We start from the raw sequence: 15937 nt of genomic DNA on the forward strand, positions 1-15937 counted from the left end.
GTCTGTACCCAAGGTGTTGGGACCCTCTTTTCCCTTTTAAGGTGTTGGCAAATCTGTGTGCTTAGCATTTTATATATTTAGTTCCTGTATTTGCAACCTCTTCTGTCAGAATTTTTCCCAGGCATGTTAATTAGCCTTACTTAACTATTTTCGAGTTTTTTCTTTCTCAAAAATGAATTTCCAATGCCTCATTAAGACAACCTTTATACATCACCCACACATTTCCATGTCTTTCAAGCTTTTCAATAACCTTTTTGTTAAACTTGTGTCCACTGACTTTCCTGGCAGACAGTAATATTGTTGATTTGTTTTCCCCCCATTTGTCTTGTTTTCCTGTTTTATTCAGCTCCATTATGGGTCTCTTAACAACCGGTTACCAGTTCTGGTGGAGGATCTACGTTTCCAGCATTTTCTGTTTTTCTTCCAAATTTACAGCATTTCTTGTTCTATGTTTCACTAAAATGAATGAACCTCACCACTCCCATTAGGTTCCAGCTCATCTTGATTGGTAACACTCTTGATTCCGATTCAGAAGGTTGTGCATGAATTCAAGCTCCACTTCCTGACCACAGCACATTACCTACGTTGTCAGTTCAGTGCACTTCTAAGGAAGTTTGTGCTGTCAAGGGGTGCCGTTTGTTGAATTTAGCCCAATTAGATAAGTGTGAAAGCTTCCACGACACTATTCAAAGTGAAGCAGCAAGTTCTCCCAGTAACCTGGTGGATTTAGTTCCTTCAACCAGTACCACAGACTAACACATTAAACTCATTTGAAATTTGTGGAACCGTACAGTGTTCAATTTGGCTGCCATGCTTATCTACACAATACAGACTATTCTTCAATGGTAATTAATTTGTTGTTAAATGTTTTTGGATTTCCTGAAGACACAAGACATAATGCCAGTTCCTTTCTTTCCTCTACATCTACTATGGCAAGCATGAACTAAAATTGTACTTTACAGTTAAGGCTTGTATAAGGGCTTTTGAAGCTCTTGGCTCAGAAATAATTTCGACTGGCAAAAATGCACTGAATGATCTTGTATGCTGCCGACTGGACACATGCACCAACAGCAGAGGCAGGAGCAGAATTGTTGTGACAGCTGCTGAAGGTATTCTTGATGGAGCCAGCCCATAACTTTTTCTGTTATGACTGTCCAATTGGGACCAAATGGAAAGAATAATTTTGTGTTACAAATTCTGAAGAGGCTCAGTTTCTCCTTTCAATTATTTGCCTGCATCAGTATAATATTTTGACGGTAGCAGCCAAGCATGGGAGGAAGACACGACAATGTAGGAGTGAAAAAACAAAAACAGAATTACCTGGAAAAACTCAGCAGGTCTGGCAGCATCGGTGGAGAAGAAAAGAGTTGACGTTTTGAGTCCTCATGACCCTTCAACAGAACTGATTCCTGCTGAGTTTTTCCAGGTAATTCTGTTTTTGCTTTGGATTTCCAGCATCCGCAGTTTTTTGTTTTTATCAATATAGGAGAGTGGTTTGTCAGCAATTATTGGTTAGCAGGAACTGGCATGCCTCAAGTCCTGATATTTGAAGCAGTTAGCTGCAGTGGAAATTAGGCAGTGAATTTTATTTTCCCACGGTGAAAAACCGTAACCATAAGTGCCGCACATAATTATAGGCTGCACCAGTGCCTACAGATGCAAAACTTTCACCTATTCTCAGAATACAGCTGCAGAAACAGTAACTTTTCTGTATCGCTAAAGAGTGGAAACATGGTTAACATGTGTTAACCACATGGTACAGTACAGGGTTATCTAATATTAACATTACTTCACAGACTTAGACTCTGGACAAGAAGAAGGGGGTTAGTCCCATATGTGTCTAACAAAGGCACAGCTAATTGAAACAATCTGGTGATGGTGGCCATTGTCCCCTCGGAACCAATTTGGCAGAAAGAGCTATTTACCTTCCAGACTCCCTGCTCCACCCCCCCAACAGCAGCACCCCACACTTTACTGAATAGCTGATATTACTGATGTATCACCCATCCACTCCTACACTCAGTTTCTGCAATGTAGAATGTTGTGAGCTGGGGAAAGGTTTTTTAAAATGGGTTCTTAGAAGAAAGTTTATTGCACAGACTTGGAAGTTTACTTGCAGTTCGCCAGTGATGCCCCCTTGTTTGGGGTGGCAGGCAGGGGATGAAACCTTGGGTTAAGTTCCTGAGTATGCAGTAGCAGGCTCCCTTTTCCACTGAACAAATCAACTGCATTTTCCAAGCACGCAGCAGGAATATATTAGAATGCAGTGAGAATTACCCTCCCTTGTGCTATAAAATGCAAGTAGATTGGAAAGCAACAGTACTGTGAGAAGAAAACTCATTATAATATCATTAATTATTTTGACTTGAGCAACATCTGATAAAGGGAACGGATTGTGCAATGTGCAACAAAATCATCAACACTTTATTAATGAACAGGATCACAATAGAGTGCAGGAAAAATCCTTTGTGAAGGTTTTCAGATGATCCACACCAACCTGATTGGCAAAGTCACTGGTTTAAGGCAAGTCAAATTCACATTTTAAATGGAACGCATTCTATTTTTAGAAAGAAAACCAACAGGCAGTGGCCTCACCAACAAATAATTTGATTCTAGGCAAGCTGTCTAATTTAAAGGAAAGGAAATCATGTTTTTTTATTTTTAAAAATTATGAATTTACTGTTTGGAAACCACTGACTGAATTTTAAAATGACCAAAGCCACATTCCAAACACTTGAAATCACAGTCAAAGACAGCTATACATTTGCATCACTGTACTTTCTATATTCCAAAGTCATAGAAATGGAGACAAGCTGTCTGCCAAACCTCACCAGGGACAACTGCTTTGAAGGAGTATGAATGGGGGCCATCTCCTACCTCATTAGCATACAATGCGGTGAAGAGCATTGGGATTGGGAAGCCTACAAAGGCCAACAGAGGACAACTAAAAAAGAAATAAGGAGGTAGAAGATTAAATATGAGAGTAAACTAGCCAGTAATATAAAAGAAGATTGCAAGAGCTTTTTTTAGATATATAAAGGGTAAGAGAGAGGCAAAAGTGGACATTGAGCCGCTGGAAAATGACGCGGGAGAAGTAGTAGAAGTGGGGAACAAAGAAATGGCGGAGGAACTGAATAGGTACTTTGCGTCAGTCTTCACAGTGGAAGGCACCAGTGACATCCCCAAAGTTCAAGAGAGTCGGGGGGGGGAGGGGGGGGGGGGGGGGGGGGGGTGGTGTGTGCAGAGGTGAGTATGGTGGCCATTACCAAGGAGAAGGTGCTAGGAAAACTGAAAGGTCTGACGGTGGATAACTCACCTGGACCAGATGGATTACACCCCAGAGTTCTGAAGGAGATAGCTGAAGAGATAGTGGAGGCGTTTGTGGTGATCTTTCAGGAATTACTGGAGTCAGGGAGGGTCCCAGAGGACTGGAAAATCACGAATGTAACCCCCCTGTTTAAGAAGGGAGTAAGGCAAAAGACGGGAAATTACAGGCCGATTAGCCTGACCTCGGTTGTTGGTAAGATTTTAGATTCCATTATTAAGGATGAGATTTCAGAATACTTGGAAGTGCATGGTAAAATCGGGCAAAGTCAGCATCGTTTCATCAAGGGGAGGTCATGCCTGACAAATCTGTTAGAATTCTTTGAGGAGGTAACGAGTAGGTTAGACAAAGGAGAGCCAATTGATGTTATCTACTTGGACTTCCAGAAGGCCTTTAACAAGGTGCTGCACAGAAGGCTGCTCAGTAAGATAAGAGCCCATGGTGTTAGAGGCAAGGTACTAGCATGGATAGAAGATTAGCTATCTGGCAGGAGGCAGAGAGTGGGGATAAGGGGGTCCTTCTCACAATGGCGGCTGGTGACTAGTGGAGTTCCGCAGGGTCAGTGTTGGGACCACAACTTTTCACTTTATACATTAATGATCTAGATGAAGGAACTGAGGGCATCCTGGCTAAGTTTGCAGATGATACAAAGTAGGTGGTGGGACAAGTAATATTGAGGAGGTGAGGAGGCTGCAGAAGGATTTGGACAGGTTAGAAGAATGGGCAAAGAAGTGGCAGATGGAATACAACGTGGGGAAGTGTGAGGTCATGCGCTTTGGTAGGAAGAATAGAGGCATAGACTATTTTCTAAATGGGGAGAAAATTCAGAAATCTGGAGTGCAAAGGGACTTGGGAGTCCTCGTCCAGGATTCTCTTAAGGTTAACTTGCAGGTTGAGTTGGTAGTTAGGAAGGCAAATGCAGTGTTGGCATTTATTTCGAGAGGGCTAGAATATAAAAGCAGGGATGTGCTGCTGAGGCTTTATAAGGTTCTGGTCAGACCACATTTAGAATATTGTGAGCAATTTTGGACCCCATATCTCAGGAAGGATGTGCTGGCCCTGGAGAGGGTCCAGTGGAGGTTCACGAGAATGATCCCAGGAATGAAAGGCTTAACATATGAGGAACATTTGAGGACTCTGGGTCTATACTCGATGGAGTTTAGAAGGATGAGGGGGGATCTGATTGAAACTTACAGAATACTGAAAGGCCTGGACGTGAGGAAGATGTTTCCATTAGTAGTAGAGACTAGGACCCGAGGGCACAGCTTCAGAGTAAAGGGAAGACCTTTTAGAACAGAGATGAGGAGAAACTTCTTTAGCCAGAGAGTGGTGAATCTATGGAATTCATTGCCATGGTGATTGGTAAGGGGATCAAAGGTTATGGGGAGAAGGCAGGAGAATGGGGTTGAGAAACTTATCAGCCATGATTGATTTGCGGAGCAGACTCGATGGGCCGAATGGCCTAATTTCTGCTCCTATGTCTTATGGTCTTATTAGCAAAGCACCCAGACAATCACCTAGATAGTCAACTGGATGGAAACAAACCACTGGCCATAATCACTTAAGACAATGGGACTCTGGCTATGAAAAGGAATTTGCCCAGACATAAGCTAATCATGTAAGCTTGCAACTGGAATCCACTAGTCATAACCATTTTGGTCACTGGGCAGTTGGAAAGAGAGGGTCACGTGGCAAGCCAGCAACCCTTTGTGTGTTTAAGCACCTATTTTCCCTGCAGACCAGAGTACAAACAAATGAGATGCTGAAGAAGCAAGACCTTGACTAGCCGCTCTCTCCCTCTCTCTATCCAACTTTCAAGTTTCGAACCATCTACTGGTTTTGACTAACAATGCAGCGCAGGCAGAGCTTTTAAAAAGAACTCAACTCAGCACCTGCTGTCTCCAGAAAAGATAAATCATCCGCCTACATCTTAAAACTGCCTCAATGCTGAAACCAATAGGACCACTGAGCCCAGCCTGGGTCTATCCAAGACATTAGCCTATGAGAACTGTATCATCTTTAATGTTTAATAGGCTAAAGCATCACTAGATCTATCCACTGCACTTTTGTCAGTGTAATGCCCAAGAAGCAAAAGAAAATCCAAGGAGTTTTCTGGCCACCATAAGTGTAAACAGGTGCACAGGAAGGAAATTCACAGGCCCCTCCTCTCTTTGGTTTGGAGCAACTCTCCATTGAGGGAACTAGAGTGGGTCTATGGGCTCAGGATTTTCAAAGGTGGAGCAGAGAGTACTAGAATCCATTGGGTTGCTTGGAGGAGATAAAATACAAGTTTAGTTTTTTGTGGAAACATATGGACCCACGAATGTGCACACTAACTAGTACTTTTACTTTTTTCAATTTAAAGAGATGGAAAGCAAGCAGCAACATTAAATCCAAGCACAGTAAAATAAAATTTCCAGAAAGGTGCAAAGTCCTGGGAAATAAAGTAATCTTTCGTTCAGAGACTACTTTAAAAGTAAGGTTATTGATCTCTTCCCTTTAAATTTCATTGGGGCTTTGTGCAGGTACAAGAGAAAATGACACTGCGATTTTTGAAGCCGAGATGCCAACTTGCTGCTCAAATGGCAACATGGACCCCCGGGCTTATGGGCATTTCTAACTGGGCTCACGTGGAGCATGAACACCGGCGGGGTCTGTTTCTGTGTTGTAAATGTTTTTTACCCAGATATTCATACAGCACAGAGATATATAGTCTAGAAGGTAAATAGCTTTTTCTAAACTGAACGAAACACACTTAAACTGAGGAGGAATTAAAACACAGGTAGGGAAGGCTGGAACTGCTGAGAATGCCCGAGTTTTTCGGGAGAGCACCGTTGACAATCAGCCCATGTTGACAGGACTGCTAAAGCACAATGGGCCAAATATAAATTGCAGGTCTGGCCCTATTAATGAGTTACAACGAACACCTTCAGACGGGCCCCAAAATACCTACCACCCACCAACCCTCGCCCACCTCATTAAATAACTTCAACATGCTGTTCCTGAGTTTGGGAACCTCTGCATTACACCCCTTCAATTTCCAGATGAACGTTTATTCCACGCAACTGCTACCCCAGCATCATTTCGTAAACAAAATACTTGCCTCTTTCTCAGTATCTCTAGATATACAGGTCCATTGGTTTTCTTTAACACTGTATGCCCAGAAGTCTGCCAGATCCTGTGTTCCATCCCAACCACCAAATAAATATACTGTTTCTGCAAAGAAAAAAAAAAGTTGTTATTCAGAGATTTTCCACTGGAATTTTTCACTTAAACTTTAGCAATCTAGTCTCAACATTGATAACCAGTGTCATCCTGGGGCGTTATCTGAATGGCAAACTTGTAGATCGACAGTTTACTCCTTCCAGGGTTTGAAGGCTCATTTCACAGGGATAACATCGAGTTTGTTAGTTACAAGATACTATTTTCTACAATCACTTTCCAACGCCTGGGTAACCATAGTCCTTTGCAGGAGGTGAGGCAAGAAACGGGTACAGTTTCTCATGCAAGGACTTAAACGAACAAAAAGACAATGCAAAGTTAAACAAAACAGTACATGCTTAAGGATCGCTGCAGTGCTACAGTATTGCCTTCATAAGATATTGAAATGGACTTTGCTATGCAATCCAAAAAAATGCAACTTTCAATCTTTAAACTTGTTTCAACTACAGGGGCAGGGACCAAGTTCAGAAGTGAAACTGCATTTCTTCATTCAATATCAGTTCCATAGTTGGAGGGGTGGGTGCCTAAATGGCTAGCTGATTCCATACAAAGCAGAAGCCACACAAGCAAAGGCAGCTAGCAGTTATAAATACCTAGTTTATGGTTCAGTGTATTATTTTAGAAGTAATTCTTAGTTCTGGGAAGATTACAGTTTAACTGAAAATGGGATAAATGCAACCTGAACACTATTACGCTTAAAAGACTGGGGCCTATGTTGACTTAAGGGGTTAACAACTAGAAAGACAAGGTCATGAAACAGCAGGCTGCCTTACTTAGCTGGAGAATTGGAGATGAAGCGCCTACACTGCTTGTAAAGAAGCAGCCCTGAGTTGTTTTATTTTAGCAATTAAAGCTACAATTAATTTAAAAGCATTCGGTGAGCTCTGGAAGGCTAGTCGTCATGGAGATTGGGGGTAGAGTTTAAGCAAGTTCCAGGGATTCACAGCGTTTGCTGTGGGGGTGAATGTTCTGCAGCAGCGGACAAGGCCATACTGTTGGCAGGCTCCACGCAGCAAAAGTGTTGCCGTTAGCTGGTTCTGTGTAGTTGCATTCAGCGGAGGTCCCAGAAGCCGTTTGATAACTCTGTGCAGTTACCGCTCAGGAGAAATCCTGGGGGTCTGAGAAGGTGGCAGGTCACTGCTCCCTGCTGGAAAGCGTCAGGGCTCACAAGAAGCCCTGGGAGCCATTTATAGGTTGGTGTAGCTGGGAGATTGGTGAAATCCAGAGACAGTGCCAGCCCACTGGAGCTAGCCAGCTACTGCGCCAGTAACTAGAGGTTGGAGTGCAGGCTCAGAAATCAAGACTGAAACCATGGGAGTTGTGCAGTCCTTGAGACAGTCCTCGTTGGAATGGCTTTTAGGGAATTCATAGGCTTGACCTTTAAAAGTTTGGAGGTCCCTCATGAGGGAGATAAAGTTTCAATGGGATTGGTTGACTCGGCATTTACTGATATCTGGGTGGGTTGCTGAGAAATCCATGCAATCTGTCTTGGTCACACTTGTTATTTATTGTACAGTATGATGTGTTCATCTACAGTTTGCCTGCTAATTCACATGTACCTCAAATTAACCCTGAATGTTAGCATATAAGATAGATATTGTAAATTATTTTATATGTTTGACCTTGTACAGTAAAATTTATTTTTGTTTGTTCAAGACACGTGGAATCTTGTGGTTTTATCCTTTTAGCCAGTGTCTTGAATCTTAAACGTTGTCTACTTTAAACAAAACATTATCAGTTTATAATCGGATCTTACCAAAAGCTTGACGATATGGTATAGAATCATAGCACAGCTAAAATGTAACATTCATGGGTACAGAATCTTCCCCATGAAAAACTTGAACTTCTGCACATACGTTATTAAAACAAAAAAGTATCTGCCCAAAATGATGTTGGATTCATGTAAAGTGAAGCTCCATTCCTTTGAAGATACAAATTATCAATTTAGAATTAATGTCCGGATATGGACCAACCAGCTGAAAGAGATAAAACTGAACCAAATATAAATACTTTTGCAAAGCATTGCACAAAATGCAGCATAAGGGGATTAAAACAATTTTAGCATTATACAATATTGGGACCTATAGAAAGATAACAGGTCCTCACGTTCCTTGACTTCAACTCTGCATGTCTGTAGGTTATTTCAGAAAGGAGGAGGGTCACAAAAAAGCTTGAAAGATTTTTATGAACAATGGCTAAAGCCAATTTATTTGATCCTTTCCACGTGATGTTTTTCTTTTCCCCAGTAAACAAACCAAAAGGAGAGGGGGCGGGAGAGCCAGGGGATTGGGCTGGGGAGAAACAGAAACACTTGGATATCATTGTATTTTTAAATAAGGTTATGATAGTTCATTAACTCCAATTACCCTTCAATAATAGACTCGTTGTGTTTCAATTTAGAGAGAGCCTTCTATGTTCATAAATTCTCTCAGTTCACAGAAACCATAACATCACAACAGTCTTATTGAACACAAATCTGGCACAACCCTCACTTCCTTTTGCAGGGCTGAGCCAAACGCAAAGGGCAGCAGACAAGACTTTTTTTTTTCCTGTGCAAGCTGAGCATCAATTCAATTTGGGATCACCTGCAACTGTTTCTTGTAAAACTACACTATTCTGTCCATTTCCTCCATGTTATTCTTGGAACAGTGCTCAGTTCTCTTGAACAGAGCAGTTGCAGCACCTTTTTTCCCCAACTATCCATTTTCTCCCCTTCCTGTGGTGAAAACATCGAGTCATCCTGGCATACTTCATGTAGCACATGACTGCTGCTGATGTCCATGATGTGTGTCAGTGGGAATGACTGATACTGTCATTTGAAGAAATAGCTATTCATTCAACTAAACCTCCTAGCATGCCTCGAGTTCCACTACTCTCAAATTGCAACTTTCCCGAAAACTTGGTACCAGTAGCAGTCAGTCCCACTGACACATCATGTGCTATTACTCCTGGTGTCTCATTACACCCAGTTTGAAATTCTTGGCTCATTTATAAGTCCTTGCCCCTCCTCAGTTTTGCAATCTTCTGCAACTTTGACCTAATGTGAATTTCTCCCTCTCTTTGACCAATCATCAATGGTAAAGCCTTATCCAAGCTCTCTGGAACATCCTTAAACCTCTTCACTTTGTTTTTGTTCTATCTTCTAAAAAGACATTTTTTCCAACCCATTTCTTTCAGCTTGTTGTAGGGTGGCCGAGTTGCACTATTAATGATAGAGTTGGTCAGCAGACACTTCATGGGTGGAAAAATTAAGTTTACTTACAATATACTCAGCAGCAACTACACAGGTGCTTTCAATTCCAACTCTATCTCTACACTGACTGAACTAGCCCACGCTATTCTCTTATTGGCTACTACAGATCATATGATCTTCCCAACAAGCATTATTCTTCAAGGTACATTACACACTAAATAAAAGCATAATTTCTATATTCCTCCCCCTTTAACTCGGCTGTACATATTATATTTACAAATACATATTTTTCAAGACAACATAATATTTACGCAAGGTAGGTTATTTACAAGTTCGGTCTTTCAGGTCGTTTCCTGGTACGTGTGGAACGTCGCAGCTTCACAGCTTCAGATTTTGTGTGTAAGGAACATATCTTTTTATTCCTGCTGGACTGTTGTAAAGAACATATCTTTTTCTGTTGGATTGTGGATTAAAATTTCAAAGGCTGCAGTTTGAAAGGCAAGTCCACTGGAACAGGATGAAAGATATATACAATGTTGCAGTCCTGGAACCGAGTGTGCCATGAAAGACAGAATAATGCCAGAAAGGAGTCCTGGACCAAGCGAGCTGCTTGGCAACTACATTTTAATTGACTCCAGACCAGGTGACCAGGTTTTGTGTGAGAGCAGTGCTACAGAATAGCACCTAACCTGAAAGGAACAAGACCTAAAACCTCTTTTTCCCGTGTGTGTACAATTCCAGTAATTTCACAATAATAGCTAGCTGGCTTTTTCTCCTCATATCTCTATAACCTGCTCGCTCTCTGAAAACACCTGTCAAGAAACAAAGGGGAAAATCACTGCTAGAGAGAGATTGAAAGGCAAGTGCTCAACCAGTGAGCTAAATACTGAACATGCTGGACGATCACCTCGTGTCATCAAAAAGAACTGAAAGGAATTTGGAAGGCATCGATCAAAATCAACACATCAAGTCCTGCATTCTGGAATTGGTGCTGTTCAACTGTTATATCCCACCCTTAAAATCCATGTTTTGAGTGTCTTGTATGTGTGTGTGTATCGGGATTTAAGACAGGGGTAGAGTTTAAGTTATATTATTAGAAATTAGCAGTTCATATTTCTTTCGTTTGCCACTGGTTAATGACAGTTTGTTCAATGAACAGTTATTTACTGATTAAGTTTACAAACCTAGTGCTCGTATTCTGGGGCAATCTGGTGGTTTGGTCAAATATTTTCATATGTGTCATGGCTCAGGGAACAGTGGGCTTGATATTACAGCGCACTATTCCCAGTGAGTCATGACATTTATCAGGATCCTCCTTTTCCGGAGCTGCCTGATCAGGTGTGTCAGTGGGCATTTGCAGTTCTGTATCCTCAACTCTGAGAGGAACATCAGACATGTCAGTCCTGGGTTGAGTATTCTCAGCAGGAAACGCAGACACAGTCATGATCACTGGCGGAACCAAATCTTGGTGATTTGTCTCTCTTCCTTAAATGGTCCACATGTTTACGGATGATCCGGCCTTCCACCTCCATGTGGTAAGACAAGGGTCCAGTCACCGCACTTATTTCACCCAGTAACCACTTTTGTCTTTCCCCAAAGTTCTTCACATATACCGGCACTCCCACAGTAAATTTCCCCTCATGACAATGCCAGTTGTGTCTAGTTTTTTGGCTTCCCTAACTCCTTTCCACCTTCCCCTCTAGATTCAGCATTATTAATATCTCGTGCTGAGATGATGCTTCAACAATAACTCCGCAGGTGTGACACCTGTTGTTGTATGAGGGTAGTCCTGTAATGAAAAAGAAAGCGTCATCAATTTCTTGTAAAGGCAAATGACTAAGGGCATCAGCGTTTGGGACTTGGTTGCCAGGCCTATGTATGAAAGTGTATTCACATGCTACCATACATAATTCGTTGTATTCTTGCTGAGGCTATGGGTGGTATAGCCTTGTCCTCACTAAACAATTCTAGCAATGGTTTGTGGTCTGATCCAATTGTAAAATGGTGGATGTGCATGTACTGGTGAAATTTCTTGACACCAAAATGATGTATAGGCCTTTTCTATCTGTGAATGTCCCTTTTCCGCTGCAGTGAGCATTCTTGATACGTAAGCTATTGGCCGCTGTCCATCTGATGAGAGAGCACTACTCCCACTCTGCAGGGAGGTGCGTCACATTTCAGCACCAACTCTTTCATCTGGTCATAATGCACTAATAGATTGGATAAGTGCAACAATTGTTTCACCTTTATGAAAGCTTCTTTCTGGGGCACCTCCCAAGACCAACGTTGGTTTTTTTGGAGTAGAGAATGCAGGGGGCCAGCACTGTAGACAAACTGGGTAAGAACCACCCATAATAGTTGATTATTCCTAGGAAGGATTTGAGCTCTGAGGCGTTCTTTGGCACACGTGCCTCTCTTATGGCTCCCACTTTCTCCTCAACCAGATGGAGGCCCTGTGAATCTACCCGGTGACCCAAATAGATCACTTCCCTCGCTTGGAACATGAACTTTTTTTTAAATGCACCCCAGCTTGCAAGAAATATTTTAAGACTTCTTCTAATTTTGCCAAATGCTCTTTTTCAGTGAATCCTGTTACCAATAGATCATCTAAATAGACTACAACCTGGGCAGTCCGTGCTGTAAGCTTTCCATTCTTCTCTGAAAGATGGCACCAGTAGGGAGACACCAAAAGGCAATCATATATATTGGTACAACCCTTTGAGAGTATTAATTATGACAAATTCCCCAGAGGCATTATCCAACTCTAGCTGTTGATAAGCATGACTCATGTCAGGCTTTGTGTACATTATCCCTTCTGCCCGCTCGGCATACAGCTCTTCGATTTTTGGAATGGGGTGCCCATCTAGCTTAACTACTTTATTAACCGCCAGTTTGTAGTCCCCACAAATTTGGACACTTTGGTTGGCTTTAAGGACGTGGACTAGCGTGGTGCCCATTCTGAGAACTGAACAGGTTGTGTAACATCCAGTTTCTCTAGCCTGTTCAGTTCAATGTTGGCTTTTTCTTGTAGGGAATGTGGCATCAGTCTCACCTTCATAAAGTGAGGGGTTGCTTCCAGATCCACATGAATCTTGGCCAACATGGCCAGGATTTTCCCCAGTTCGTCTTTAAAGGCGATGGCGTGCTAAGTAGCTTTGGTAGCCCACTTGCTCTCAACTGGAAAATTTCAGCCCATTCTAACTTAATCTCCTTCAACCAATTTTGCCCCAGGAGGCTTTGCTTTTCACCTGCTACTGCCAACAAGAGTAGCTTTGCTGATTGGCTTCCATAATGGGCAGTTACTCTGCTTATGCCTTTTACTTGAATGCCTTCACCCGTATATGTTTTTAGCTTGGCGGCTGCTTCTTCTAAACTTAATTGATGTTCACCATTATTCAAATATCTGAAGGTATGTTCCCCAATTACTGTAGTGGATGCTCTCGTGTCCACTTCCATTCTAACAGGTTTGCCGCTTACTTTCACTGTGACAAATATTGGTTCTGTCTTTCCAATTTTCAGATTAAACGACAAGTAAATGTCTGAATTTGTTGTTTCAGGCTCTTCTACATTATAGATTTCATTGGGCTTCTTCTGTTTACAAGCCTGCTTGAATCTTTCCTTGCAGTACCTCTTCATATGCCCATTTCTGTGATATCAGCATTTGATTTTTTTAAACTGCCAATCACTAAAAGACTGATTGTTTCCACCTCTATTAAAATTATTCAATTTCACTACAAAGTTTTTTTTAAATTCTTCATCAAGCAGGGGCTGTTTCCTGTTTCTCAGCAGAGTCTTGCCTTCTCGCCCCTCTATCAGCTGAGGTTTCCCAACTGATGTGGAGGGCGGTGCCATTTTGCACACCCTGTATTGCTTTTGAATCTCTTACTACACTTTCCATGGCCAGCACTACCTCTAGCACATTCTTGAAATCCAGATTCACTTCGGACAATAATCTTTTCTGAATAGTGTCCACTTTCACACCACACACCAAATGATCTCTGAGCATGTTGTTCAGAGTCGTACCGAACTCTCAATGTTCTGTCAACTGCTTCAAATTAGCTATGAAGCATGCAATTGTCTTATCTGCAGCTCTATTTTACAAATTAAATCTGAACCTAAAACTTGCAAAAGCATTAATATTAGGCTGTGGTATGCATTTATTAGAGAGTGTGGAAGATGGAAAGCAGCTAAAAGTAACTTCAAATGGTGTCATACCAAAGAAATTACAGGTACAAGTTGTAAAGCAAGTGACATAGGCAGCAGCTGAGTTAAAGCACAACTCCCACATTGGTCTCTGCCTAAAAATAACCAATTGAATGCCAGTATGAAGACACTTCAGCATGAATTGTAACGTTTGCTTTGCACCAAACTTGTTTTACCACAGTCTGCGTCAGACTCTGATAAAAGTGGTCTCTTAAGCTCTTGAGTCGAGCTTATGAGTTGACACCCAAATTACTCTACCATTTTACTTTACATTGATCCTTAACAGTAAAAATTCTTGATTGCCACAATACATGGAGATTATAAGATTTGTGAACATAAACAGCATCCACATTAAAATTGTTCCAACTCAAATTCCTTGGAAAACAATGTTCTGTACCATTCCACATCAGCTACAAATGTAAATTTCCAAGGAAAAGTCATTTTCAACTTGGCAAATACATTTCCTGTATTTTTTAAGCTTGCAAGCACAAAATGAAAGATTTATAACTTTTACTGTGATAAACATAATTCACAAAAAAGGTAATACAGAATTAAGTATGAAGATTTTAAGAATAGGCCTCTTCCTTTCCCAAAGCTTGACCATAGATTCAACTACTCAAGAATGAGGCATATGTGACAAAGTTGTTAACGAAGAGGTCTCTCTAATCTCATCACTGCTATTTGCTTATTAATGATGGGAAGTCTCCTGCTATTTGTCACTTGGCCAGTGATTTGATCTAGTTCAAATAGGTCTAAATGCTGGTTCACATTCCAATCGAAAGGACAACTTTGGAGCATCATTCCATGCTACCAAAGCAGTTCATGACACCAAGCATGTATTCTTGAGCCAAAAACTAAACCATGAAAATAGCTTTTGAAAAAAAGGGGATTGAAGTCCCACGCTCTCAGTTTAAGCACATAATCTAGTTGATGAGATAGTACTGAGAGAGCGCTACACTGTCACATGTGGATCTTCATAGAAAATCTTAAACAGACGACCTGACTCGATTGTTCTGGTGGACATTCAAGATCCCATGACATTTTGACAAAGAGCAATGATGACTTCCAGTGTCCTGGCAAAGATAATTTGCCATGCCTTAACAATACGAGGTAACAGCGAACAAAGCAAACAGGATGCTCAGTTTTATTGCCAAATCAGATGAAACCCCAGGTCACACTGAAGTTTTACAGTGCTTTGGTATTGCCACACCTGGAGTATTGTGAATAATTCTATCAAAGTGAAATAAGAGGACCATCTATGATTCCACGTAAGCATCTAAACAGCAAAGACAGGTTAAAGGTTTGGGTACGTTGTCCAATATACTAACAAAATACCTTTCACATTTAACAGTTAAAATAACCCCCAACCATGAATGCAATTAGTTATTTTGAGCCACACACAAGGCAGGAATATTTGCTCCATGTGAAGGAATAAGATAATAACAGTAAACAGAGTTGTGAAAGGTTAAGTACTTTTTCATGCCAACATTATAGCCATCATCACTATTCTGCTCCATAAATGACATAAATCTTGTGTCAACCTTTATCTTCTCCATTACCTATATCCATCATGAACTTTACTGGTGATTTTCAGTTCAAATATAAACATCTTAAATTCATAAACTATGCTGTTAAGTTTCAGGAACAATGAGCTCCAAGCTTTAAGATTTGCAAAAAGAATGACAATAAAGGGATCAACGCAGATTGAAAACATCAAATTTCCTTGCTAATACACAGGACAAACTAAGTTTTGGAAGATATGATGTATCGATTCCATCATGCATCCAACTCATCCTTAAAACTATAAGCACTTTACATGCCCTAGAAAATGGAGACTTTGCTCAGTATTCCCTGTACAGAAGCTAGCTATAAGCTTATATTCTTCAGTGTACAATTCTAAGACTCCAATCTTAGCTACATAATGCTTTACAAATCAGCAAGCATTCTTTTACAAATTGCACGAGAAAATAAGCACATTAGTTAGTGTTTTCGAT

At 41.1% G+C, this 15937-nt stretch overlaps 1 protein-coding gene across 3 annotated transcripts in view; it reads right to left on the bottom strand.

The window, feature by feature from the left end:
- mkln1 (muskelin 1, intracellular mediator containing kelch motifs) overlaps nt 1-15937 on the bottom strand; it is a 150374-nt gene that overhangs the window by 66264 nt on the left and 68173 nt on the right. For all 3 annotated transcript variants that reach the window (XR_005944728.1, XM_041202257.1, XM_041202256.1), the window contains exon 9: nt 6429-6541. Coding sequence is in view for 2 of the 3 variants with exons in the window: in XM_041202257.1 (XP_041058191.1) it covers nt 6429-6541 (113 nt within the window). In the remaining variant the exon portion in view is untranslated. The remainder of the gene's footprint in view (nt 1-6428; nt 6542-15937) is intronic.

Source organism: Carcharodon carcharias, chromosome 13 (assembly GCF_017639515.1).
Source record: "Carcharodon carcharias isolate sCarCar2 chromosome 13, sCarCar2.pri, whole genome shotgun sequence".
NCBI lineage: Eukaryota > Metazoa > Chordata > Chondrichthyes > Lamniformes > Lamnidae > Carcharodon > Carcharodon carcharias.